This window comes from Athene noctua, chromosome Z (assembly GCF_965140245.1).
Source record: "Athene noctua chromosome Z, bAthNoc1.hap1.1, whole genome shotgun sequence".
NCBI lineage: Eukaryota > Metazoa > Chordata > Aves > Strigiformes > Strigidae > Athene > Athene noctua.
Window position 1 is genome coordinate 70,317,621 of NC_134077.1, and position 27,228 is coordinate 70,344,848.

General features: G+C 37.2%; 1 protein-coding gene across 3 annotated transcripts in view; it reads left to right on the forward strand.

The window, feature by feature from the left end:
* The window catches only part of GLIS3 (GLIS family zinc finger 3), a 173,689-nt gene that overhangs the window by 20,651 nt on the left and 125,810 nt on the right, over positions 1-27,228 (forward strand). For all 3 annotated transcript variants that reach the window (XM_074932330.1, XM_074932333.1, XM_074932331.1), the window contains exons 2-3: positions 15,282-15,489; positions 21,170-22,295. In XM_074932330.1, coding sequence (XP_074788431.1) covers positions 15,282-15,489; positions 21,170-22,295 — 1,334 coding nt within the window. The remainder of the gene's footprint in view (positions 1-15,281; positions 15,490-21,169; positions 22,296-27,228) is intronic.

A 27,228-nucleotide genomic window follows, 5' to 3' on the forward strand; every position in this document is an offset into this window, starting at 1 on the left:
GATGAGGTCTCCCCTCAGCCTCCTCTTCTCCAGACTAAACACCCCCAGTTCCCTCAGCCGCTCCTCCTACGACCTGTGCTCCAGACCCTGCACCAGCTCCGTTGCCCTTCTCTGGACACGCTCGAGTCATTCAATGTCCTTTTTGGAGTGAGGGGCCCAAAACTGAACACAGGAATCGAGGGGCGACCTCACCAGTGCCAAGCACAGGGGTAAGATCCCTTCCCTGTCCCTGCTGGCCATGCTGTTTTGTTGATAAATGTTAAGTCATTAATACCATTTGAGGCGTGCAGTGCCTTCTATCACTCCTTCTGTGTGTAATGAGTAACTCAGCAGAATCATCAAAGAAAAGATGTGTGTGAAACTGTGTATGTATCTTTAGGAAAAAGATTCATTTCTGACCTAATGTTTCACGGTGGTGAACATGTTGAGTGTGATCTTTAACTCTTCTTTCTCCCAGCTCATGTTTATAAAAATTGACTTTTACTGAGAGGTGTTGATTTATAAATAGAATTGGGAGGGTGTGAGAATACAAGAAGAATATATTCCCATTCTTGACTAACCAAAATACTCTCTTAAGTGCTATAGCAATTAGCCTAATTTTGTATAGTCATACTTCAAACATTATAGGACATGGATTCAGCACAAACAAAAAAAAACCAACTTTATCTTTCATTCTGCATTTCTTCTTATATTCAGTTTTGGGGATTCTCATTCAAGAAAGATTCTGAGTTCCTTAGTCTCTGAGAAGACTTAAGAAACTTTGTAGTATGTTAAACTAGAAAGAGCCAATCCACGTTGATTGGATTAAAAAAAAAAAAAAAGTTCTGCAAAACAGGAACAGTCATGAGCAGATTCTTTCCACATGATTGCTCTTGTCATTAATTCCTTCACCATATACTAACCTATAAGTTCATTAATGATCAAACTGAATAATTTGAATAGTTCTTTACCCACATATCACTAAAATGAGTCTTTTAAATTAGATGCTGGAATCTTTTGCAAGGGGTTTGTTAAAACCAGACTTGAACATAATGATGGTAATCTATTTTTTTCCTTTGAGATGACCTAACATGTAATAGCTAGACTAAGATTTCTTTCTTTTAAAAAATTCATGGAGAAAGAAATAATTTTGTAGGAGTTGCAAACAAGAAACCAGGGTCTGATTTGCAGTCATAACAAACATGATCCAAGTAAAGCGTCTTTCATTGTTTTTTTAAAATAGAAAACTTGGTTGGGCTATTGAAATTTGTATTAGGTTAATAAAATGTGTAGGTTTACTGTGATCACAGTTATGACCCAGTCCCAGAAATACTTAAGAATTTACACACCTTTACTGGTGTGAGATACCCTTTTCCAGGGGATTTATTTCACTCCATGTGGTCAGGATGTTGGGTTCTTCATCCATGTGGCCAATCACATTGATTGCATAGTTGGTTCAGTGAAGCACCCTCCTTTAGCCCATTGATAACTTTAGAGATATTTGCATTTTTTTCCTGCCCCTCAGCTCAGCCTTTTGAAAAACATGGCGGCAAAGTATCTTAAAAATGTTGTGATGACCGTAACAAGATTAGAATAGAGCAAACATAAAGATCAACATGTAGACATGGAGACTTCAGAGTTTATAGGTGTCCGTTTATGACTTGTCTAAGAACTAGGAAAATTAAAGACATATATGTAGGTGTACTTTTGCCCCTGTGTATGTACACATTAGGTGGTAATACATGCTTATCTGTGGTAAAATGCAATATGGTTTAGTTTCGCATGCATTCTTAGTAGTACCCTGTTATAATCCCCAAAGAGAAATAAAGTGTAGCATATATTTGTTATGTGAAGCTATGATTGTGTTGCACTTCTTGCGGAATGAGATTAAAACAACAACACAAGGACTTGTTTTCAAAGATAATTTGATGAAAAATTTACTCTCATTATCATAAGGCAAAGATTAGTGTTGAAACTGACTAATACCTGTTTTGGACTAGAAATCAGAGGGACCATGAATAGGTATCTGATTAGGCTTAGGAGAAAAAATTCACAATCTAATGTGTGTGGGTAGGGTTTAAGATATATTTTTTTGGCATTGCAGAAAATGCTGCTGATTTCCACATTTCAGCACCTGACTTCTAACAAGAAGAATTGTAAAAGGGTCTACAACCTTGTCTTAGCTGACAAATTTGGAGTTTCTCCAACAACTGTTAGACCCGTTGAAGTTGTCTCAGGATATAAGCTTTTGGCCTTTTCACCTAGGAAGCTAAGTAGGATTTGTCTTGCATGTTAAGCAGAAGGAACTGGGCAGTCTTAGTTCAGTTTCTTTTCTGATTCTGAGGACAGTCAGGAAGAGCTACCAAAAGGAAAGATACCTAGTTGGTGTACGCATTTAGTGCTTTCTTGCATTTATATGGAAGTAAAGCTGGACCTGAAGAGAGCATCTTTGAGCAATTGTTGGAAGTTTTATGTGAAATTTGCTTGCTGGCTTAGATTTTCCTGTGAATATCCATATTCCTGTGAGATAATTATTATTCTGAACTGCTCGCCTCACATCCTAGATTTTACCCCTCTTTGTACTTTGTGAGATAGGCTGTCACCTTACAGCCTGTGCTTGTATCTGTGGTGTAGAACTGAAGTCCTCCTGGGGCGACTGAGAGGAGAGGCTGTTGTTGGGGTCCTCCTCTTAGTCCTGGAAGAGGAGCAGTTTATGTCTCAGTTTTTAATCCCACCACTGCATTTGTCCTGCTGCTCTGATTCTGCAAAGGGGAGCTACTGTCCTTCTGCCTGTCTGTTTCTTGGGTAGGTAACTTCTCCTATACATCCAAATCATATCTGCCTGAGAAGACCAGGGGAAGGAATTGTGGTGGTTTAGTCAATATAATTTCTGGAAAGGATGTGCATGAGGAAACAGGATCACCTCTGTGGTGCCTGCAAGACTGAGCTCAGTTTGCAATTTTGGCTGAGCCTCCAGGATTCCTCGTTGCTTCAGTTTCTCAGGCAGAAACATCCTCTTGAAAAAATGCCTGCTGATTAGAAAAGCAACAGCCTTTGTGTAATGATGATTTAAAAGCAGAAATTGGCTTTCAAAGAATTATTCAGAGTGAATAGAGTGGAAGTATTCATATTCAAAGTTCTTGCTGTTTGAAACCAGTAAGACATCCCTGATTATGAAACTAGTGACTTTCTTTCCTGAAAATGCAAGCCTTGTGAAATCCTACAATTACATTATTTGAACAAAAACCTGAACGTTTAATACATATCCAATGTTTAATTTTCCTTTTTCTCATATATTTTAAAAGAAAATCACAATGGGAAAGCATTCCTCTTTACAAAATGGAATCTGATAATGTTTTTACAAGTAAATTTGAACTCTGGAGTGTTGCCTGAAGTCCAGGCATTCACTGGGAAGTGCTTCCCCTCCCTACCCCACTGAGCTGGTTACTCACACATTTGCCTCTCCCAGAGCATTCTCCTGACATTTCACCGGGTTTCTTCCCTATCTAGTATACTGGGCTGGATGAAGTTAACTTTCTTCATAGCAGCCCATATGGTGTTGTGCTTTGCATTTGTGACTAGACAGTGTTGATAACACACCAGTGATAACACACAAATAATAACACACCAGTGTTATAGTTCTTGATAGTTCAACACAGTGTTTTAGTTCTTGATGAACAGTGCTTGCATAGTGTCAAGGCTTTCTGTCTACCACCCCACAAAGAACAGGCCACTGGGGATGAGCAAGAGGTTGGGAGGAGGCACAGCCCAGACAGCTGACACAAACTGACCAAAGGGATATTTCATACTGTATGATGTCATTATGCTCAGCAATAAAAGCTGAGGGAAAGAAGGAGGATGCAGGGACATTAGCTCTTTCTGAGCAACTGCTACACATACTGAGGCCCTGCTGCCGAGGAAGTGGCTGGACACCTGCCTACTGATGGGAAGTAGCAAATACATTCCTTATTTTGCTTTGCCTCTGCATGCAGCTTTTGTTTTTCTTATTAAATTGTACTTATGTTGACCTAGGAGGTTTTCCATCTTAGTTTCTTCCCCTGTGCTATTGAGGTGTGTGTGTGGGGGGGAGTGACAGACTGGCTGGGTGGGCATCTGTCAGCCAGCCAAGGTCAACCTTCCACATGTAGGCATTGAAAACTTCCAAACCCAGGCTGCAGATCCACACTCTTTTCTTCATTCAGCCTGCCTGTGCAGACCTGATTCTTGAATGTTGCATGAAAAATGGAGCTAGTCATATAAAAAGAAAAATACTATAACCATTATTTTGATTATTGCATTTTCTTCAATTATAAGCACTCTTCTCTGTTGGCCTGGTTTAGTCTTCTTGAGTATTTTGGAAGTGGAATGGGCTTTGTTTTGCATCTTTAGCATGCAGTGCACATCTGAAGTACTTCAAAAGCAAACATGTTTTTTTAACATAAAGTTTTACAAACTGTAGAATAGAGTGTGGGTTTCAGTAATAGAGAAATACAACAGCAGCTGACTGTAAGAGGTGCTGATTTGTATCCTATTCACATTAACTTCAGGGAATTGTGATCCCTGAATTGCAGGGAATCATATCCCTGCAATTTAATGAAAATCAGACCAGAATACTAAAGAAACACACAATAAATTGTATGAAGAGGAATATGTGATCATCTACATATGACAAAAGCTTGAAAAAGCAGCTCATAAGGCCAGGTCCTGTTTGTAAAAATTATTATGAACTTGGGAATTCAACTTCACTGAAAGTCAGTAGGATGAAGTCCTCAAAAATCACATCATCAGATCTGAACATTTTGCTCTTACCTACATAGCACATTCTCTCTGTGAAACTAATGTAAAGATGGGTATTCCTTGATTTTTTTAGAGGTATGGGGGATAGATACACAGTTGGGATGACCAGCTTCTTAAAAAGATTTCGGTCTCCATCAGGACATTTGTGTGGGTTTCCACCCTTTAGCAAAGGTGCTTCGGCTCAGCGGAGCATGTATACATTTGCCTTTTTTATGCTTTTGTCCATGAACATTTATTTCCACCCTTCAGACAGCCCTTGCAGACACACATACACACACACCACTGCGTTGGTATGCCAGTGTGGTTTCCTGTGTCTTCACATCAGACCTTACTCAGTAGCCAACTTCGGGTGCCAAACCCTGCCAACACAGCAGCCTCCTCTTCACAGAGTAATAGCTGTGGTTAAGATGTCATTCTCTGTAAATCAATTTTGTCAAGGACAACGGCTAAGGGCAGGAGCTGGAGTTGTCTTTACGGGCCCTAAGCCATTCAAGTGGCCTTAATCCTCCCTCTTATTACCCTGGCTTTGTGGAAGGTAGATGGACTCACTTTAACAAGATGGAATGAGCTTTTTTTTGGTCTTTTCTCCTTGGTCACAACAACAAAAGGCCTGGGAAATTCTGATTAATTAGCACGCCTTGGACTAATGAAAGAATAAAATTGAAAGAAAAATGTCTAAAGCTTTGAGAAGAGTGGAAGCATGTAGCGACAATACAGATTTTAAATACTTGTGGCTGTTTGTATAGTTTTCCCAGGGTTTGCCTCTCATTGACTTGGAGAGATCAGAGTGGAAAGACAAGTGGAGGGTTTTGTTTGGACCACGATGTAGTAACATTTCAGCTTTTAAGGAATCTAAATAGGCTATAACATGAAGGATGCTGATAGTGGCCTTCTCTAAAAGTCAGTTTAAATAGTAACCACTGTCATTTTATTATTGCAAGGCACCTTACTGACCATATATTTCATACAATAAGATTGCATATGAAGATAGTGTAGAAATTTCCAGAGAAATTGTGGACTTTTAAGGAGTAATTTCTGGAGTCTGGAAACTGTTCTTCTAAACTGCTCTGAGGTAATCTTGTATCCTGAATTGAGAAAATGCATACTCTGCATAAGTAAGTAAACCTTTATAGTAGAAAAAATGTTCTTTTAACCACAGAAGTTTATTTTTATAAGTTGCTCTTGTCTTTTGGCCTCAGTATCTTTGCAACTATTACTTTCATTGATCTCTATGCTTCTTAAGGATATGACTTTCTGACTTTCTGAACTTACAGACTTTTGACAAAACAGTCACCACTACTGATTTTAAAGAATGTTTGAGATGATTGTTGTGAAGGTGGAACAACTAGCGATCAGTGCAGGAACTTTTTTAATGATGAAAATAATATCTGACAAAAACATTTTATTTTTCTTGACAAAGCATTTTTGTTTCAGACAAAAAAAGAAATCTTTCCATTCCACACATTCCATTCTGTGTGGAATGAAATTTGCATAATGCTTTGAGATAATGCTACTGCAGCAATTCGGACTTCGATAGTGTCTCATAGACATGCTTGAAATGTATATATCAGTTAATAAGATTATCACTTGAAAAGACAATTGTATTTTTACTGAATAGTTTTTTTAGGTGATAAAATATACTGATATTTAATGAAGCATGAAACTTTTAAATGAACCATGAAAGTAATAGTTAAACTAATTAACTGAGTGTAAAGCCTCTTAAGAATACATACGTTATGTGGGCTTATGCTTGTTATTTCTGTCTGGTTAAATTGACAACTAGGATAATGTTCTCATATTATCTTTTAGGAGAAACGTTAAACAGTATCTTGTTTTTAATGCAAGGAAAAAGAGGAAATGATTTGTACTGCTCAGAAACTCGGACAAAGAAGTTTTAAAAATTACCCTTTAGTATCCTTGAACAGTGAACTTTGTATGGGAAACAAAACCATACTGAATGTGATTGCAAGTTACTTACATTCCTGCTTGCATACCACAAGACCCAGTTTCTGCAGTTCTTTCTATGTTAACATTTGCTACCTGTCCTTAATTAGTATCACTATTCAGCAGGTTGGCATTTATTATTCTTTTCTCTTGCTTACGTATTTTTGACTCTTAAAGGAGGAATGATGCTCTTCCGAGAAGCAGTGGCTAAATACCTTGGGTTACCTGTAAAGATTTAGAAACAGAGCCTCACATGGAACTACAGTTTAACATTGAACAAAGCCTTTATTGCGTGCTTTTTTGCTGAACAGATGTCTCCTGCTGGATCATGACATGCAATACAGTCTGGGACTGATGTGTTGTGGTGCAGAGTCTGAGACCTGGCCCATGCTGGAGGTAGAAAGCAACCTCCTTGCTCTTCTGTCCTCTGCTCAGAACTCCTGCACAGCTGGCAGCAGTATTTAGTTGGGGGAAGTTGTCATAGATCATTGGAGTTAAGGCAGCCTAAACCTGCTGAGAGTCTGCCCCTTACTGTTGGTGCTCTGCCGAATGGAGTTAGAATCCCTGTGTCTAAGTGGGTAAAGGAGACAAAAGATCCCTTTACCTGGGGCCTGGAGGAAGGAAAGGGTCTGCTTCTTTCTTCCCAACATTACTCACTGCCCATATAAGCAGGCTGACACTGTAAAAAGTGTACACAAGGAAGACTGCCTCCATGTTAAGTAGTAGGCCAGTGAACACAGTTGAGAAATCAGAAATTACTGTGTGAGCAGGGGGTACATTGTGGTGCTGCCTTACTTCAGTACATGGAACAATAAAGTATTTTTAGTAATGGATCCACATGTGCCCATGACTACAGATAGCAAAGCTGCTGTGTGGTATTTTTTAAAACACTAAGGATTTTGTGATAACAGAAATTATCTGATCTGAGAATTTTTTAATTAAAATTGAAGAATAAAACTTCAAGAATTACTGGAAAAAATTCTAAGTATGAATTAACAAGAAAAGCACAAAAGTGCAGTGAAGTTTGAACAGTGCTAGAAGTTGTTGTGGGAGATGAAGGGTTGCAGAGTCCAGAGAATTTTTCTGAAGTGTGTTCTTATTGCCCCTCCATAGTTAGCTGTTCTGCATCGCAATCAGATGGGATTAGCAAATAAATACTCCAACAACTCTGCTGGAATTGATCTGCTTATTTTGCAGTTGAGTACAACAATGTTTAATGGGCAAAGTGTTTCCCTATGGACTTCATTTGAGTCCTACCATTCATAATGTATGAGGAAGTTTTAACAGTTTGTTGGGTTTTATTTTTTGTTGGCCCCTGAAATAATGCCACTTTCAAATCAGTTGAAATAACAGTCTGTTCTCTCACACATATACAGATGTATGTTTTGTGTTCATTTGGGTCAGATTCAAACAGTAGTTTCTCAATGGCACTGGAAATGGAAGATATTATCTCTAATTCCTATATGATTCCCTTTTGTTCTTTCAAATATCTGAATATTTCTGGTTTGCTTGTAATAATAATTTTCTCTCTGTCTGTGTTGTGATGTATTTTGAGGAGCTGGCCAATACTGAAATTTAAAACAGTAAACTTTTTTTTCTTTTCACCTGATGTTTTTCATCATTAGATTAATATACCAGTAGAGTAATATATTGCATTACTAGTGGAGTATCTCTTGATTCCTAAAAGTTATTTGAGAAGAATACAAGGCTTGCACAATGTATTATTTTTTCAGAAATACAAACTAAAAGGTCAGGCTAAGTTTTGTAGGTAGAAACTTAGGAGACGCCGGTATGAGTAACTAATGCTATAGAGAAGTGGTAGCATAAGCTAAAGATGTAAAGCTGTGTGTTTCTGCAATAGAAGAGCACATGCTGTATATTATCCTAACAAGGACAAAGGCAGAATCATCTTATGTCACTGATGACATAAAAGGAGTTACCCATTGCAGCTAAAACATTTATATTTTCGTTCAGTTAAACATTTACTCGTCTGTGCAGTAGTTAACTGATAACTTCTTACTGTTTATGCAAAATAAGAAAATAAAGTAGCTTTCAGAATAGCATTTTAATAAGTGGGAGACCTTCCTGATATAAATAAAAGTGATCCAGAATTAATATGACATATTATAAATGTCTGCAGAGCTAATTGAAAATCTTTGTTTCACAGTGTGCATTTTCTTCTGGAAGTTTCCTGAACCTGACTGTTTCATAATATATTCTTAGTTTAGTCATTATGAGACCACTGTTTTCATTTGTTTAAATTTAGTGGTTGAAGTGTTCCATAGAAGAAGGTGATCTCATTGCTGTCTGCCTTAAACCAGCTAAGTTAATCACCTGTGAGGTATTGTTTTCACCAGTCAGTTCTGGATAATTTTTTACCTTGGTTCCACTTGAAGGGAGACATTGTTTTTCATTGTGCTTTGTCAGTCTCTTTTGTCTCACAGTAGGGTTGCTGAAAGTACATGCTTGATTACTTCACACAATGAATGGCAAATAGCATTAGAAATTAGTGCAAGCCAATTTACCAAGTGCACTCTGATATTGAAGAAACTGCCCTTCCAAGATTCAAAGCATGGAGAGCTTTTAAAGTACATACATAATATTTTCTCATAATACAATGTGGTCATATGTTTAGTGTTTTCCTCCAGATTATTTTCTTGATTGTAAAGATTAAGTCTCTGCAAACAGTTAAGAACATGGGAATTGCCAATATTAGTCAGATTAATGGTCTGTCTAACTTGCTGTTCAGAATGGACACTGCCAGAGGCTTTGTAGGAAATTTCTTACTAACAAGGTATTGCTAACTGTAAGTGTTAAGAAAATCATGAGCTAAGAGCATAAACGTGAGGGTAAAACCAGTGAGGTTTTAGAATCTCAATTTCGGAATTTACTCTGACTACAAAACCTCGATTTTTAAAAGTTTTATTTTTAAGAAAATAAAGGCCAAGAATCACTGTTTCACTTCCATGTAGTGTGTATATGGTGTAGTGGAGAAACTGCTATATTTCATAAGACTTATAATAAAAATAATAATTTGATAACTTTTTGAGCCATAGTTTAGTAATTTACTTGTACCCTGAAAAATTCCAGATTGCATGCCATCAAAAATTGCTGATGTAATTTTGACTGAGTTTTTGTGTAGTTTGCCTAAAAGCCTCAAGGATTCCAAAAAAACTTTGACTCAAAGGATGATACCATTGTGAGGAAGCCCAGATTCCCAAATAGACAAAGATTGTGGCTGATCCTGTGCTAATAGAAGCAATATCCCCCTAATTCTGTGTATTTTTTTTTTTTAGATTTTTTGTTGGGTTGTTGTTGTTGTTGTTGTTTTGTTTTGTTTTGGTTTGGTTTTTTTCCTCTCTGAAGCTCCAGTTTAACACACTTAAAGAGGATTTCGAGCAGTTTGATATCCACTGCCCTGTGGCTGGTGCCTCTGTCTACATAGTTGTGCCATAGTGCCTCTTAGCTGGCTGTACAAACAATAGAAAACTGGCCATTTTGTTTAAGGACAAAGGGACAAGTGCTAGCTCTCTAGTAGTTATTAATAATACAACTAAAATTGGTGGAGGAGGAGGGGAAGACTGAAAGGTTTGACAGTCTCGAGGCAAGAGGGATTGGGATATGGGATATTTCCCATCTGGAAACAGGTTTTCTAAGCAGACCTTTGAGTTTGTTCAGTCAGCAGCTACTGCGAAGCCCTTTCAAGTAGGGTGTCAACAACCCTGCAGACCCTGTGTGTCACCAAGCAAGGATTTACATGGTAGCTAGGGGCTGCAACATCCAGAAGATTCACCATATTGTGGAAAAAGACCACATTTGGTTTGAAAAGGCCTTGGTGGCTTGTGTCTAATCTATGTGAAGAATACGCTGACACAGTCTAACTTACTGTTTTGGTCCCTGTCGTCTTTAATATTTATTGTCTTACAATATGCTTTTTTGGTTGTGCCCTTTTTTTCTGTTTTGGTGAATACAGAATCCACACAAACAAGACTGGAAGCCAATTACAAGGGAAACAAAACCAACCATTTCCACAGCTCTTAATTACTGTATGTCAACAGACAGAAAATCCCCTAAGGAAGTTACCTTTTGCTCTTTTGTTGCAATTCTTTTATTTCTAGCTGTTACTTTACCCGTAACAGCAGGACAGATTTTCAGATAATTTTAATAGCTTTATTTCATACTGATTAATTCAGTTATTGAAGAATTTATTTATCTAAAAGATGATTTAATTTGATCTGGTGTTATGTATTTGGTATGTTTTGCATTTCAGAACACAAAAGAATTAAAACTGGTTTTGCTGTTATATGTTGTGTTGTCATTTATACATGGGAAGCATAGTTTACAATTTCAAAGATTTGGTGAAGCAGTTTCATTTTATAACCTGAATTACTTGGCAGAATTAACAAGTTACTACATTTTTACTTGGAGAAGTAGACAAAGAAATTAGTTGGTTTTCAATCGATATCTGATAAAAGAATGTGTGTTTAAATGGAAATAATTTCATATTGAACTCTGTCTCCAAAAAGTACAACTGATATAAATTAAGGGAATCTCATCTGAAATTAAGTGTACTTAAATTAAACTAGTTGAATTCTTTCAAATTCTTTGAATAGCCCTCAGAAGATTGCAGTGAAATATTTTTGCATGTCAAGGATGAGTGAAGCTTAGCTATTAAATAACTGTAGAGAATAAACAGGGAAAATAGGTAAGTTAACTAATGAGGAAGTGAATGGATTAAAATATTTCCATTAAATATTTTTACTGTTTATGCTTGTTAACTATTACTGTTAAATATCAATAAGGAACAGTTTTGATTTATGTGTAATGTGTTTATTTGGAATAAATGACAAACTGATCAACCTTAGCCCTTAGCTCTTCCTGTGAGCCAGCTCAGGACTACTGTGTCTCCCCAACTATTGTTGCCTTTATTGGACTATCTCCTGAATTATATCTTATTATATGAGAAAAGAAAATGCTTATCTTGCTCATTTAAAATATTAGGTCCATGTATTTTTCTTAGGATCTACAGCCTTATTCAAAATCCACTGATGTCCTTCAAAGAGGTTCCCATTTATCTCAGCTGATGTAAATTCAAGACATTAAGGAATTCCTGGTTGTCCTTTCACTGTTCTGAAATTTTCAGGCTTTGGGTCAACGATACAGCAGACCTGGACTGAGGGCTCCTCTTGTCCTGTAGGCATATGATGCCAAATGCTGATAAGGGGCATAGTCATTCAGCCTGTTCACATTTATTCAGTGCTTTTGAACATCTCTTCTGACAGCTTGCCTTTTAGCAGCAGGCTCATGACAGGTTAGATGTCCATGGTCCACTCATTTAACTTTAGATCAGATATGGTCTGTACTCCTGCAGCAAGCTCAAAGTTAGCATAAGCTTCCTATCTTGTGCTCTGACTGGGCTCTACAGATCAAATTAATACTGCTTAGTGACCTGCTGGGCACAGACAAGGTGTTAATGGTGGTCTTTCGGCACATTTGCACCTGTATGAAACAGTGGATAAAATGTTATAACTGCTTTTCATAGCACTAGTCTTTTACTTCACTGTCTCTTTCAATGGTGGCAGTTGATGATGGAGTCTTTCTTGATAATCTCTCTTCCTGCCTTGGCCTTTTAAGTGGAAGAATTGTAATTTTCCCGTAACAGCAAATGGCTGTCAAAGATAAACCAAAACCATTTCCTTGCACTTCTGCTTCAGAGAAATGCCCAGGCAAATGTTTATCAGGACCAGAGCCTTGCATTACTTTTGTCTGTCATCCCAGTAATACAATCTTTCCAAAGTACTCCTTTTCTCATATTTTCCTTTCAGTGATCAGTGCCCAAACCATCTTTGGCCTTCATCCTTATCCTTACACAACAAATTCTCTTAGCTGTTCTCAGCATTACTGAGGTGCTGTTTATGCACAGATAATAAGAGCAGATGCTATAACTGAAAGGGAAACCAGCGTGTATCGAGGATGCAACATTCTGTATTTAACAGTACTGGTTTGACACTAGTCCCTTTTCTGGTTTTGCTTTTGTAATTTTTTTTTTTTTCCTGACTTGTAAACTCCAAGCAGCTCAGGTTTAATTATGTATAAATAGCAATATCACTGTATGATTGCAGATTGTTATTTGAACTTACATATTGCCTGTTCCTAAATGAAAATCTTAAATGTGCACAACCCTTGATTTCCTGCATATGATAAAGTAGATGTTACTGTTACCATTGAAATTTGTTGAAAGTGGCTTATTACTGAAGGGCATTATGGTGTCATCCAGGGAAGAGTCAGTATATATTTGGTACATTTTTGTGGTAGAGCTCCTTTTGTCAATGCTAAATAATAGGTTTCCAACTTATTAAGTAGTAAATATATATAGACTCTCCAAGCATTACAACTGTGTTTCATTGTCAAAACCAGTTGGATTTCTTTTGTTATTATAACATGCTTCCCTGTCCTTCATATCTTTTGGTGCAGAAAGCCTTTGGTTCTACATACTAAAGACTCTTTTCTAAAAAATAGCTGACTGAACATATGTAATATACACATACATATAGACATATTGTGTAGTATTCTGTTTTTTACATGATGTGAATGTGTCATGTAAATTTTTAACTTAACCCCACTGAGCCTTTCGCTAAGAGGAGTGGCATTCATACTACTACCAGGGGCAACTTAGCCTTTTTTTTGCCTAATTTTTGCTGGCTGGTTCCATTTTAGCACTCTGTAACATTATAAAAGCAACTGCTGAGTAGCACACTGATTCATCTTTAGTGAGTTCAAAATACAAACTGCTTCACAGGAAAGAAAATAATATGCATTCTCTTATTCTTTTGATTTAATTGGACATCTTTAGTGAGAGCAGACAGTAATCCTACAAAGCTTAAAAGCTTTTTACTGGTACTCACAATAGAGTTGAGTGAAGTACAAGGAATTCTCCTGACATGTTTGTCCTTGGAAATTTCCAGTCCTTCTAGCTAAATTTCAGCATGGGTTATTAAATGTTTTCTTCTTTCCTTACTCTTGAGTTTTCAGCCAGATGTTATATTCTTCACTTCTGTTTTGAAGTAGTAGCAATGAGTAAGCCGTTTTTCTTAAAGGGCTACTCTTCCCAAGGAGTACATTTTGGTGGTGGATCATGTAATCAATTTGTAACATCTGTGCATGAATTTACAAAGCACTTAGGATCCCAGTGGACTGGGAATCATGTATCTGCTCCTCACAATATGTGAGATATTACTAATTAGACAAAGCAAAGACAAATAGTTTGAAAAGAAGGCACAGACCTCTGAAACAGGATTAAACATATGTATTTGTTCTCCTTTTTTTTTAAGAAAAGAAAAGCTATATTTTTAAGATAATCCTGTTTGATCTGGAGGAGATTGAAGGATTCGGATTTTGTTCCTATGAATGTGATGGCCATAAATGCCTTAATGTACTTCTTTGTGAAGTTCACAACCCTTTTGAACATCCTTGAGAAAAACTAGTATGTAAGTTGTACAACCAAGTGAAAAGTAAATATAATTTAGAAAATTATTTAAATTGAAGTACTTTTCACAATTTGTCCTGAGGTTTCTATCCTGCTTTGGGGTATAGTCTGAGCAGAGGGAGACATCTAGAAATGGGAATCATCTAAATGTTAATTTAGATTAACTGTTGATGAGAATTTGCTAAATAACCAACAACTTCTGTACTACCACCTACATTGTAACTCTTTCATCTTGATGGGTTTTAATGCAGAGGATCTTGTAAACTACCATCTGTGATCTAAATCAGAACACAAAGTACACAGAGCATTTTGCAGATATGTCCTACTTGCCAGCTACCTCTGTAATCATCTCCTGCTACTGTGTAATAATACCCATCAGTTTGAGTCATGGCAGCAGCGATTAAGAGCAGACTGTGGCTTTTTAAAGAAAGTCCAGAATGCTTCTCTGCTTGATCCAGCTCAGATTCCTCTCCCCAGACCTCTGAAGAATTCTGGGTTCCAGCTGTAACTCTCCTGCCAGGGAAGCTCTGCAGCCTGTACGCTTCGCCACAACAGACCTGTTGCAGGGGTTGCAATTTGCATATGCGCCTGCAGTGCCCTTTGCTTTTTGGGTGTCTCGTGGTAGGAATGATGGAAGGTCTTGCAATGGCTTGGAGCTGTGGTGTTTGGTAGAATTCAAGTCAGGGTGGTGTTCCTGCAGCCTCGTTGGTTCTCTTTTCTGTCCTTTAGAGAAAGGTGCACTTATGTCTTGGCTGGCCCTCAGCTGAAGGCTGGTCTTTTACCTGGACTCTTCCAGTGGTGGTTTCTCTGATGTTTATCCATGATGCTATGTAAAGATTCAGTTTGTATACTTCTGCACATGTTTTAAACATGCATAATTTATTAATTCTCCTTTAGAATATTGCTCTTTATGTTTGAAGAAATTTGCAAAATTCTTGTATTGGTCGCCGGTTTGGTCCTCATCTGAAGATACTGAGTTCCAGCCACTTTTCCTGCTTTGCAAACTGATGTGATTTCTGTGGCCTCATCATGGGTTCACAGGGTATGAATACTAACCTGCCTTGTTTATTTTTAGGAGGTTTTGGTTATGGACCCCAGTGCAAATCCATTGGAAAAGGTGGCTGCAACAATGTGATAGTCACCAGCGGTCCCATGACAGTTCAACAGCTGGAACCTGTTTCGCCTCCTGCTAATCAGGTTTCAACAACATGCAACAAGACCAGCCCTAGCTCACAGAGGTCTGTGGATGCTTCCAGCCTGAGTGCTTCTCCATCAGAAACAAGGTCCTGAGTTACTTTTTGATGTTCAGTACTTTAAAAAGAGGGTATTTTAATTATCCTGTAATTTAAATGCAACCTTTCTGGTGATTAAAGTGGCCAAAATGATGCTACAGAAATTTTAGTTCAATGCAATTTAATTTACGTCAGCTATAAGCATACTGTTTGGATCATTCAAATCATGGGTGAAATTTGGCCACACATTTTCTATGTTTGATAGGGCTTTTTTTTTTTTTTTTTTAGATAAAGATTTTTATAGCCACTTAACTGTATTTTTACAGGAAGGACAGGAATTGTTAGTGAGGATGAAAGCAGAAGTAGTCCACATGTAACCTCTTCAGGTGCAGTGACCTGTTTTAAGTTTACCACAGTCCTAAAAGTGTTATGTTGGTGCCTATCAGGTAACACTAATGTCAGACAAAATAAAGTTAAAATAAAGCCCTGCTAATGTTCCTCTCTCCTCATCAAATACCTTTGTTTTCCAATTATTTAATAGTTGATATAATTAAATTAATCAGATCAATTGTTCCCAGTCTGCACTGAGCCAGCAGTTAACTTTGTCAGTGTTAGACTTGTGTTCCTGAAAACGTGTCCATTTTCCTAGGTTTGGTTGGGTAGTTTAATAAAAACTATGGCCTCTCCTTGTAAATGTTGCCTTTTTATATTACTAAACCATGGATAAATATTTGTTAATTAATTTTTAAATGCTTAAATAAATTTTGAGATTATGGCTATGAGTATTGTCAACAAATATGAATGAAGGGAAAATAGTTATTTGACAACCTCCATACAAGTACATTAAGCATGTCTCTGGATATTAGTTAAACATACAATGAAAAAACATTCCAGTGTGTTACTTCAGGAGCGACATTCCCACTTTCGTAGATGTCACTTTTGCAACAGTTGCCTGCTGGGTTGAAATGTAACTAACTGTTCTTATTTACAAAAGGCTACAAGAGACTTTATTCTCAAAACAGTTTACATTTTACTATATCACTTTATTACAAGTCGAGAAACATTCTTGAAATAATTAAAATTGGTGTTATGTAACTGGAAGAAAACTTGGCTTTACTTTACCATAAGATAGTTTGTGACATTTCTGTTATTTCAGTTGTGAAGACTGACTCCCTGGGGACAGTTTACAAAATTGATTATGCTTCCTATTTAAACATGTCAAGGAAAAGCTTTCAGTGCTAAAATGACGACAGATGACAAATCCAGAGGCGTGCCTTTGAGACAGAACAAAACTGATGATATAAAAATATAATTAAGTAATTATTACTTATTTTAATAGTTTTAGGTGTTCCTGTACGGCACACCCCAAATACACATCCACACTGTTATTTTTAGCTGGGTGTGTGGTTGGGTGTACTATGTCAGCACAAAGTTATACATTTTTGTTTGTATTTTAAAGAAACATTTACTAAGGGCGAACTGAAGTTGAAACTCTGGCAGAATTGAGGCTGTAGTGTCTGTAGAGTCTCTTTTAATGATTTATCAATGAAGATGTTATAAAATCAGTTTGTCATACAAAGAATGTCCATTTCAGCAATTTTGCCCTCAAATTGACTATTTTATCAGGCAAAACAAGTTTAAAGTCAGATTTTAATTCACAGATTGTTGAAACAGGTTGGGGGGTTTTTTGTTTGTTTTTATTGTTATTTGGTTTAGTTTTGTTTTGATGTGTGGGGGTTTTTTTTGTTTGTGGTGGTTTTTGTTTTGGGTTTGTTTTTTTTTTTTTTTTAACTGCATTTGCCTAAACTGGTTGCCTAAATTGACTCCACAATCCTTCATGGGTTGATTGCCTTGTCTGGGTTTTATCCCTTGGGCATCATGAGCTGTGCTCTGGCATGTCAATTCAAACCAGATTATTTGCTGAATTGACCCAAACCGGAATGACTTGTCTTGATTTTTCTTGATTGAAGAAAGAAAAATTTGACGAATTGGAGTTTTGCTACAGATAATATCAGAAATGGGTGTATAGCCCATGAGGAATAAAACCTTTCCCATCTTTTTTGAGAATTTCCCCAAAACTTCTTTCAGAGTATTCAGTTATGCTTGAAACCAGATGTAATACTGCCATTTACTTTGATGTGTCAGAAGAGGATCTAGAAAAGAGCAAAGGGTTCTTGACTAGTAAAACAGAAGATCATGGAAAAAAAAAAGAAGAAAACATAGTTTTCACTCTTCCACGTTTATTTTTAAGATTCTGGGTTATACTTGACACTGTGGCCTCTGTACAGACAGGGAGAATAGAAAGTAATTGCAGGAATCTCTTGTAAATATTCAGAAAAGATCTGGTCAAGACTGAAGATGGTTTAGATTACAGTAGGCAGATGTGCCGATTAATACCATCTGAGAATCTGGCATGGTGGTATAGCTGGCCCTTCATTTTCATATTAGCTGTATTTATTTTCCCTCAGAAAACTACTTAGTCACAGTGTGATCTGGGTTTTAAAGGCATTTTCTTTGTTTTGGGAATGGGAATCTTTGTTACTTTTGAATTTAGAGGCTTAAGTGAGAACCAAACTTCTTCAGTTTATCTGGCTCTTACTGTATACTTGAAATTCTGGCCCAACTTTTCATTTTTGTCCTATTATGAGACTTTGAACATGCCTTTTTTTCTTCAGCTTCTTTGATGGGTATTCCCTTTGTGTTAGGCTTTAGTAGCTTTTTTAATGATACTGGTCCTACTATGCATCTGATTAAAACTCTTGACATTACAAAACCAGACCTGTTTATTGATGCATGATTTTTTTTCCCTACATAGAAAATAAAAATTTAAATGATTTAACTGGCAGAAAAATCCCCTCTTTATGTTTTCCACATTTAAATATATATAGCCTAGGATGGAAAAATCAAACCTTACTTATTTTTCTTGCTCTGTTGAAGACTGTGGATCAGTATTTGGGGTCACAGCATACTAACATGATTTAACTGCCCTATAATGAACTGTGCCTTAGCAAAGCAGTAATAGACTCAACAGCCTAAATAAATTTTTTTTTCATAAATAATGATCCCTTTAGATCTAAGTCTTACACAAGATTGACCTGATAGAGCAATCCTGTTTTTCTCATTTCTCTCAGTGTAAATTGTAGTCAGCATGTTAATTGTGTTTTAATTCATGCTCTGTTTTGAAAGTACTATTTAAACCCCAATGGAATAACATAACCCCCATAACAGTACCCTATATTGACATTCAGTCTGAACAGGACATTTCTTACTCTGATACACACCAAATTTGACCCATACGTCACTACAGCAAGGCTGGCTGATATTTAAAGCTACATTTTCTCTGTGAGCTACCTCAGCATGTAGACACAGCACCTTCAAACTGCTTGCTCTCTCAGCCTCTGTCAAGATTCATCTCTAGACAAAAAGGGGCTGAGGGGGCAGCCACAGTGTGCTGAGCACAAATTCCCTGCCTCCAGCTCTCTGGCAGTGACTTGGCTGTGTTCTTGCAGCATGATCCAGCCCTTAAACTAAAGTCACTGCAAACTGACTTTTCTTTTTTCATGTTGATTAACTCTGAAGTGCTGGAAAATGCTGTATTATTGAGTAGTATGAATAAAACCATCACTCAGGAGTGCTTGTGTCCTAGGCAGAATAAGATAACAAAGACACCGTTTTTTCAGCTTTAACATCTGTAGCTAGAACTGAATGTGGAAAGCTGTATACATTTCTCTTGCCTGAATGACTTTACCTGGTGTTTTCATATATTCTTTCAACCTTGATTATGTAATTGAAAGATAATGCACAGATATCAGAGGTGAAAAAGTTGCTTTACCAAGCAAAATCATGGAATTTAGTAAATATTGGCACATTCACTGGGAATATCTCCACAGCCATTGTTTAGGATCTGTTCTTGCTCTCTTGGATTGATTCATGGTGTTTTAAATGGAATTCAGATTTCCAGTTTTAGCCTATCACCAATTCTTAAATTAAGTATTTTTATGTATCTCCACTGAAGCTGCAGTCACTGCAGTGGGGCTGTGATGCAGACATACAATGCAACTATGAGCCTTAACAGACCTGTCTTATGGATCTGTGTTTCCTGAAGCAGTGTCTATAAGAAAATCTTGAAGAACTCAGAATATTGCTTACCCTGTTTAGACATCAAAACTTGTTCCTCTATTAAGAAGAAAGAAGAAAGTAATGTAGGTAGAAGTGCCTCATATAACTGTGTCTGAATCAAGAAAGAGATGAGATTAATTTTATGGTGCATACTTTGTCTTTTAGAAATCTGAAGTTTGCAGCAATACAAGACCATGCAGTAAAATAATTATAAATAACTGATTATAGGAATTTACCTTTGTAAACAGGGATATGCTATTTCTTTCCTGTGTGACAGTCCCTTTGTATTATTGCATGTAAATATTTCATATGCTGTTTACTGAGAGGTATAAGAAATATTTTTCAATGCCTGATAATTAAGGTTCCTATTAGCACTTACTAGCTGTCTTTTTTTAAGTTATTTTGACCTCCTGAAGTCTTTGTATGATAGGAGGAACCATTTAGCGTCTTGATTTTTCATGTGAGAAGCTGAGAAGCAGCAATTGTCTTGTCCACCTTAAAAATACATTTTATATTTAGAGGAGAAACCAAATTTCCTGTGTACTTGATCCACCAATGAAATTCTATGCTTCTTCAAAAGTGTGTTGTGAAAATAATAAACCCAGAAATTAACACCCAAAACATAAGATGCAGCGGCTTCTGTTTCTGTGAGATCCCCAGGTTTATCTACATACATGGTTCATCCTACTGTTAGAACCCCCTAAAAATAGAAATTAATATACCAATAACACCACTGGCTGGCAGGAAATTCAAGTCTGCCAATATGTGAACTGGAAACATAAAGACATAAATCCACTTGGTCCCTACCCAACATTTGCAGCCATGAAACAGGGACCCTGATGTTCTTGTATTTCCTTTTTTCACCTTTCTATAGAAAACAATATTGTTAAGAGCTTGAGTTCTTTTTTTAAGCTACCAGGAGGACATTTGCAGCACAAACAAGTTTCATGATAATTCTGTGAAAAACAAATGATAACAGCAAGATTAAAGTTTCGTGAAAAATTTTGATTGCTGACTTGGAGGCAGATACATCATCAAATCAAAACTAAATAAACCCCTTCAACCAGTTCTTCTACATTATTCATTTATTTTGTTTGTTTTGTAAAGTTAGATATTATCTGTATTTATAAACGTGAGCTATTTCTGTAGAGAATACCATTTGTATGCGTTACAACTGGCAAAGTCATTCAGGTTAAATATTTATTTCTTATTAATCAGTTTTCTTCCCATTCTTTGCCAGTAAAAGTAGTCAAGTCAATATTGAGTTTTGTGCAAGGCAGGAGCATAATGGGGCTTCAGAACCCATGTTTACATCACAGTTGATGATAAAATTTGTGTTGATTTCTGCAGCGATGTATCAAGAACCTTTACAGCAACTTTTCTTCAAAATCTTGAAGTTTTAAAATAAGTTGGTTTCCTAAGTGACCTTGTTACATATGTATTGCCTGTGTATGCCTGCTGGTACATTAACCGAGAGTGCTAAAGTTGAGTACCTAAAATTAGGGACAACGTTGCTCACATGTAGCCTTTCTTTAATTTTATGTGCATGTAAAGATAGAAGAACCACTGCTGTATTGTCTAACTTGCTTACTTTATCGTGCCTTTATTTCAGGTCACTCCTGTCACGTGAGTCTCTGGCCTCTACTACATTAGGCTTGTCAGAAAGTCAGTCCACTTCAAGTGTTAAGCAAGAGTGGTTGCATGGGTACAGGACACTTCCTTCCGCTCCTCCTGACCAAGGTTTACCAAATGGCAGTGAGCTGGGAGATTTACTAAATTTTTTGCCTGGAACATCTGTGTCCACTAACTGCATCTCTAACTCGTTACCGTCCTACTTATATGGCACAGAAAACAAGCATTCCCCTTACTCTAGTCCCTGCCATTCCTCAGCTCGGTCTCAACCAGTCCACTCCAAAAAGAGAGCACTCTCTCTATCTCCTCTCTCTGACAGCATTGGGATTGAATTCAATACAATCATCCATACATCCCCAAGCTCTCTGGTAGCCTACATCAACAGCTCCAGGACATCACCAGCAAACGTGTCCCCACACCCTGAGGTCTACGGACATTTTTTGGGAGTTAGAGGAAGCTTTAGACCCCAAAATTTCTCTATTCCAACTGCCCAGAAAGGCCTTGTCATGGCTAATGGCAATGTCACCTTCCCAGGGTACACTGAGAATGGGGCTGGTGAGTGCCAGCAGATGCAGCAGCTAGAGCAAGCCAGCTTGCAGATGGCAGCCACAAGTAATATGGTGATCCAGCAGAACGTGCCACCTGTGGAGAACCAGGTGGTGGATGTCCCGAAAGATGAACAGCTGGATGACTTATCAGGCCGTACGGTCAATATGCCTCCTCCATCCCTGCTTCCTCCACCTCCTCCACAAGGGCCACCCCCACCATACCATGCTCACCAGCAGTGGCATCCACACAGCGTCCCCAGTCACGTTCACCCACTGCCTGTGCCTCCTTCTGCCCCAGGCTCCTTGCTTGATGAAAATGGTGAGCTAGACCATTCCAATGGCAAGCATGGCTGTCACTGGGTTGACTGCAGTGCACTGTGTAACCGGCAAGAGGAACTTGTGCAGCACATAGAGAAGATCCATATAGACCAGAGGAAGGGAGAGGACTTCACTTGCTTCTGGGCAGGGTGTCCACGAAGGTACAAGCCATTTAATGCCCGTTATAAACTGCTGATTCACATGAGAGTCCACTCAGGAGAGAAGCCAAACAAATGCACAGTAAGTCTGAATTCTGCCTCTCTTACCATTAAAAGGCTCTACATTATTCATGAAAATATAGAGAAGTTGTAATTCTGCCTTTGTTTTTCCTAGTTAATGGTGTGCTTTTTTAACTAGCCCATGTGAATGAATGACTGCTCCATCTCTCCACCTAGATAGAAAGGAAAAGTATTCTTTAATTTGGTATGTACTGAGAGAAAGGATTAGACAAAATTTTATTTTCTAAATTTATAAACTTTTACTGTAAACTGCAAAAGTGATGTGGTAGAACTTCATAAAGCAAAACTTAAGTACCATCAGTACTTAAGTACCTGCATGAAGCATACATGTGGAAAAAGGGCTGCAGAATAAATGGCACAATCTATCCTGAAATATTCTTGCATCATGTTACTCCTTTTTGACTTGAGAACTTTCAGGATCTTGCATAGTGTTACCATGAGAAACTGAGAACAGTTGGGTATTTTCTAAGGCAGTTGTTTCATTACTATCAGAAAACAGACCACAGCCCTGTTTCCATTAATATACTAGGAATAAAACACGTAACAATTTACCTGTTCACAGATTCTAGCAGTGAGCATTCAACCCCCAAAGTCATATTTTTCTTGCTGTTTTTCTTAGGGTCACTCCAAGTCAGTATCACACATACATAATCACAGAAGGTAACAATCTAGCTAGTAAATCCTAGACTCAGTTTATGTATAGACTCTGTGAACTATCTATAATCTCTGTAATTCAGATTCTTGATTGGCCCTTACATATAGTCTGTATTTTGTACGATGATTAGCTTACCCTTATGAAGTGTCAGCAGAAAGCAGCCTCATCAGTGCTGTTCTCATCATAACCTAACAAAACAATGAGTATATAATTTCTAGGAATAACTGCTGATTATTATTCAATTGGAAAAAAAATATTTGTTTATAAGTTGTGAAATATAAAGTGTGTGCCTAGTTGAATAATTTTCTTACCATGATGTAGATGTTTGCTTGTACAGTAGATAGAGGAAATTTTTTTCTCTTATTTCTGTTACTTCGAAGGGCCAATATCCTTCAAGGAGAGCAGATATCTTCCCAAGTTTCTCTCTGGAATTTAAAGGACCTGGTAGAGATTGTGTCATGATGCTAAGAAGACTCTTTATCCTTCCCTTTTGTCACACCAGAGCCTGAGCTCAGTGTCTCTGTTTTCTAAGTATTTTTTTTTAGATTCCATAATATTCTCTTTTCTGGTCTCCAGATAAACTGGATTGGAGTTTACCATTAATTTCAGTTCCTCCTCAGGGATTTCTCGTCAGCTTTGTAGCAAGAGAGAGAAGGAGGAAAAAAAAATTATTAGGAGTCAAGAAAGTAATTTTTCAAGGGAACAGCACATGGAAAAAAAAGAGATGGAGACAGACATCAGCAGATGGTTGAGGACAGACAACAGTATGAAGAAAGAGGGCAGGAATGGTGGAGGACCACTGAAAAAAAGAGTAATGCAAGTACCCAGCATCTTTCTAGTAGGAGAATTATGATGAGGGATCCAGTAAGACTGGGGGAAAATATTGTGTTAGTAGCTCTCTATATTCCCTACCCTGACTGTTCAGAAAGGAAGTTTATGGTGACCTTCTCATGATTATGAGGCCTCCTCGAGGAGTCCTTAGCTTTGAAGAAATCGTTATTCCCTGATGATAAATAATGTTAATGCTGAAGCAGATAAGGTACTTCATATGACAACTTTTTTGAGATTACTAAACCTAAAGTGTGTGCCAAGCCATGCTGTGTCACAAAAAAATGAGCTGTCTAATATTAGCTTCTCAAAGAGTGATTCTTTCATAAACATTAGAAAATATGATTAATTTTACTGAACTTCAGCAAGTATTGCTGGATAGTGCCAAAAAGTTTGCATATCAGAAGCAGCAGCCACATGCTTATTTTGTTTTCCTGTTTAGAAGTGTTATGAAATGTAGAAGTATTCAGGGTGACATGATAAGCCTTATAATGTGGGTGTAAATCTGTAACATAGCCCCCCTTTCTTGCGACAAACATGCAGAAATGGCATTCTTTAGCAGAGTTTGAGTGAAACAGCTTGCCACTTTTTTCCTTTACCTTTGCAAATGGTGTGCGTTTGGAAAAATGTATTTGGCTTTCTAATGCTGAGGGGCCATGGTCTGGAAGTCTCTCAGTATATTTAGGAAACTGTACTTCATCCAGACTTCATAACTTTCTCACCAAGCAGTGAAATTTACTATCATATTAATACAATTTAAGGTTTTAAACCTTAAATATTATAAGTGAGGTATTAGGGAGAACACATTGGGCAAGCTGATTGTGAAGTATGAACAAAAAATTATGCAAAAGAAATCAGAAATCAGAAACTTTTCACCAAACCTGTATGAATTTATGCATTTCAGTGATAAATCAAAACAATCCATTCATAATTTGTATTTGTCCACCTGGGGTCTTTCTCTAATTTATTTCCTGGTTCTGTGTTTAGGATGCCTCTGTCTCTAAGGTCACTATAAAGTGAAAGTCTACATCCACTGCTGTTTGTAGACAAGTAAGAGTCAGTCTGGTAGAGCAAGCAGGGAAGGAAAAATGCCAAATACACATCTATTAATTATATGAACCAACCAGATTTACTACAGAGAACATAGGAGAAGTAATAGGTCTTTGGGAGGAACTATCTTAATATAACATATCAAGACATCCTATAATCAAAGGCAGGAAGTTACACTAGTCACCTTAGTGACATCACACACTAGTCATTGTGTGCGTATTGTATGTGTTGATGGTTCCTAACATTTTGCAAGAAACAATCTTCTCATTAAGCATATATTGCAATGGTCCTAGTCAGTATATTTATCATGCAGTATTTGTTTCTGTGCAGCTGACTTAGAAAGTGTATTATACTGTGTTGTGTATCCCAGTGGATTGTTGTGATAGTTCAGCAAGATTTGCAAGGTTTTTGTAATACAAGGTCAGGGTTATTTCTAAGTTGTTTTATTGTAATGCTGATAGAGATGATGTGGAATCAGACACACAACTAGTTATAAGATGAAATTCATAAAATTGTTTTATTATTCTCTGTTATCCCTCTGTGATGATGAAATCAATTTGAGAAGGAGGCTTGAAGAACAGCTAGGACTGCAGTACTTGATGTGCTTATAGTTAGTATCAGAGCCAAGCAGAATATTCCTTTGACCTCAGCATCTGTTTTGCCACATCTGAACTAGTTTCTGTTTACCTATGTAACAAAAATTTGAAGTGATAAACTATATAACAAGCAATATTCTAGTCATTAGTTCCTTCTTGTTCTAGATGAACAGTTTTCTTAGATTCTGGAAGATAAAAGTGTTGTAGGGTGAGTATTAATCAGATAGCAGCACATAAAAACATATGACAATCATGATAATCATATCCAAAATAAAAGTCAAGCATTCTAAAGGTCAGAAACTCAGAACGTATTTGTCCCTCTGTACAAAGGTAACTAGGATGGAGTGGAAAATAATTGCATACTGGTCCTCACAGATTTGTTTCATATTGTATTTTTCTGTGAATCAGGCTCCTTTTTTCCAGCTTTAATGAATTTGCTGCTGAAGCTGCAAAGCTTTTGGCAATTTGATACAATATACATTCTCCGTGTACTGAAAAATCATGGTGTATTTTTCATTCCTGCCCATTTTTAGAAGATTGGTTCTTGTTCTAAAAAAAATGCACTTTAATTTTAAAAAGCATGAATTTCATGGAGTCCTGCATTTTATTTAATATGAGAAGCCAAAGTAGGTGTCTATGCTTGGCCTTGCTTTCTTACATGGAAGTTTGTGAAGTTGGAAGAGTACCTGCATGCAGGAGACCTCACCCTGAAGTTGACTTATTTGGAATAGGAATTCATTAAATATCTGTTAAAATGTATTGGGCTCTATTACTGTTCATTAAAATATCAGGTTCTATTCCAGTTTACTGCATCTGGAATGTATCTTCTTTTCACTGACCTCGTCTAAAGACTAAAAAAATGTATTAATGGCATGGTAATATATATGTAGTGTCTATTCCTAAACTTGTTTATATGTGGGTATGGCACATTTCAATGTGTTTATTTATTGTTCTATGCATTAGCTTGAACTTTGTAGGAAGAAGTTAAAGAAGTTGAATGAAAAATTGATGTTGAAATGCAAGCAGTTAGTACACCAGTGGTTGAGATAAGATCTGAAACATTTGCCAGCAGTTACCACACAATGGTATCTGAGGTTCCCTCAGATTTCCTCTGGATTAGAATAAAAGAGAATTCCCGGTAGCTGTGGAAACTTTACAGTAGCAATTGGCAAATGCTGACCTTTTGCTCTCTTTGGATGTACCTGTGATCTTATTTTCTACTCAGTGTTCCTTCTTTTATAGTGAGTATTTTTGTACTTTAAAAGTTCGGCTGCAATAAGAGGTACTTAATTAGCCTTATTGTCATGCTATGCAAACAGTAGGTTTAGTATATTTAATCTGGTGCAAATAGCAACAGCATGTTGTTAGAGATAAATTTCAGGCTCTCTCTTTGCAGTTTCATTCAGGCACACTAGGAATGCTTCCCCTTTTGAAAGCAATTTCAATCTTTCTGCTTTCTGTAAGTTCTGAGCTATGCTTCAGCACAATGCAGTTATTTTTTCAAAGTATGGGATAGTAATACATATACTGCACTTTTTATCACAGCTGCTTGGTGTGATTCAAACCAGTAGAATTGCTAGTATTCCTGTCAGATTTGAAGCATCATCCATTCAACATCTGCTGAGTAGCTGAAATCATTCCACAGCACATCAGTCTACTAAGCTTGTAAAACAGAAGGTCTGGTTAAAAAAAAGAACATAAAACTTAAAACATATAATGCTTTTTTGAGACATAGGTAAATATCTTTGGGTGAGCATAAGTATTTAGACAGATGTGTGTGTGTGCTGTTTGAAGAATGTGCTACA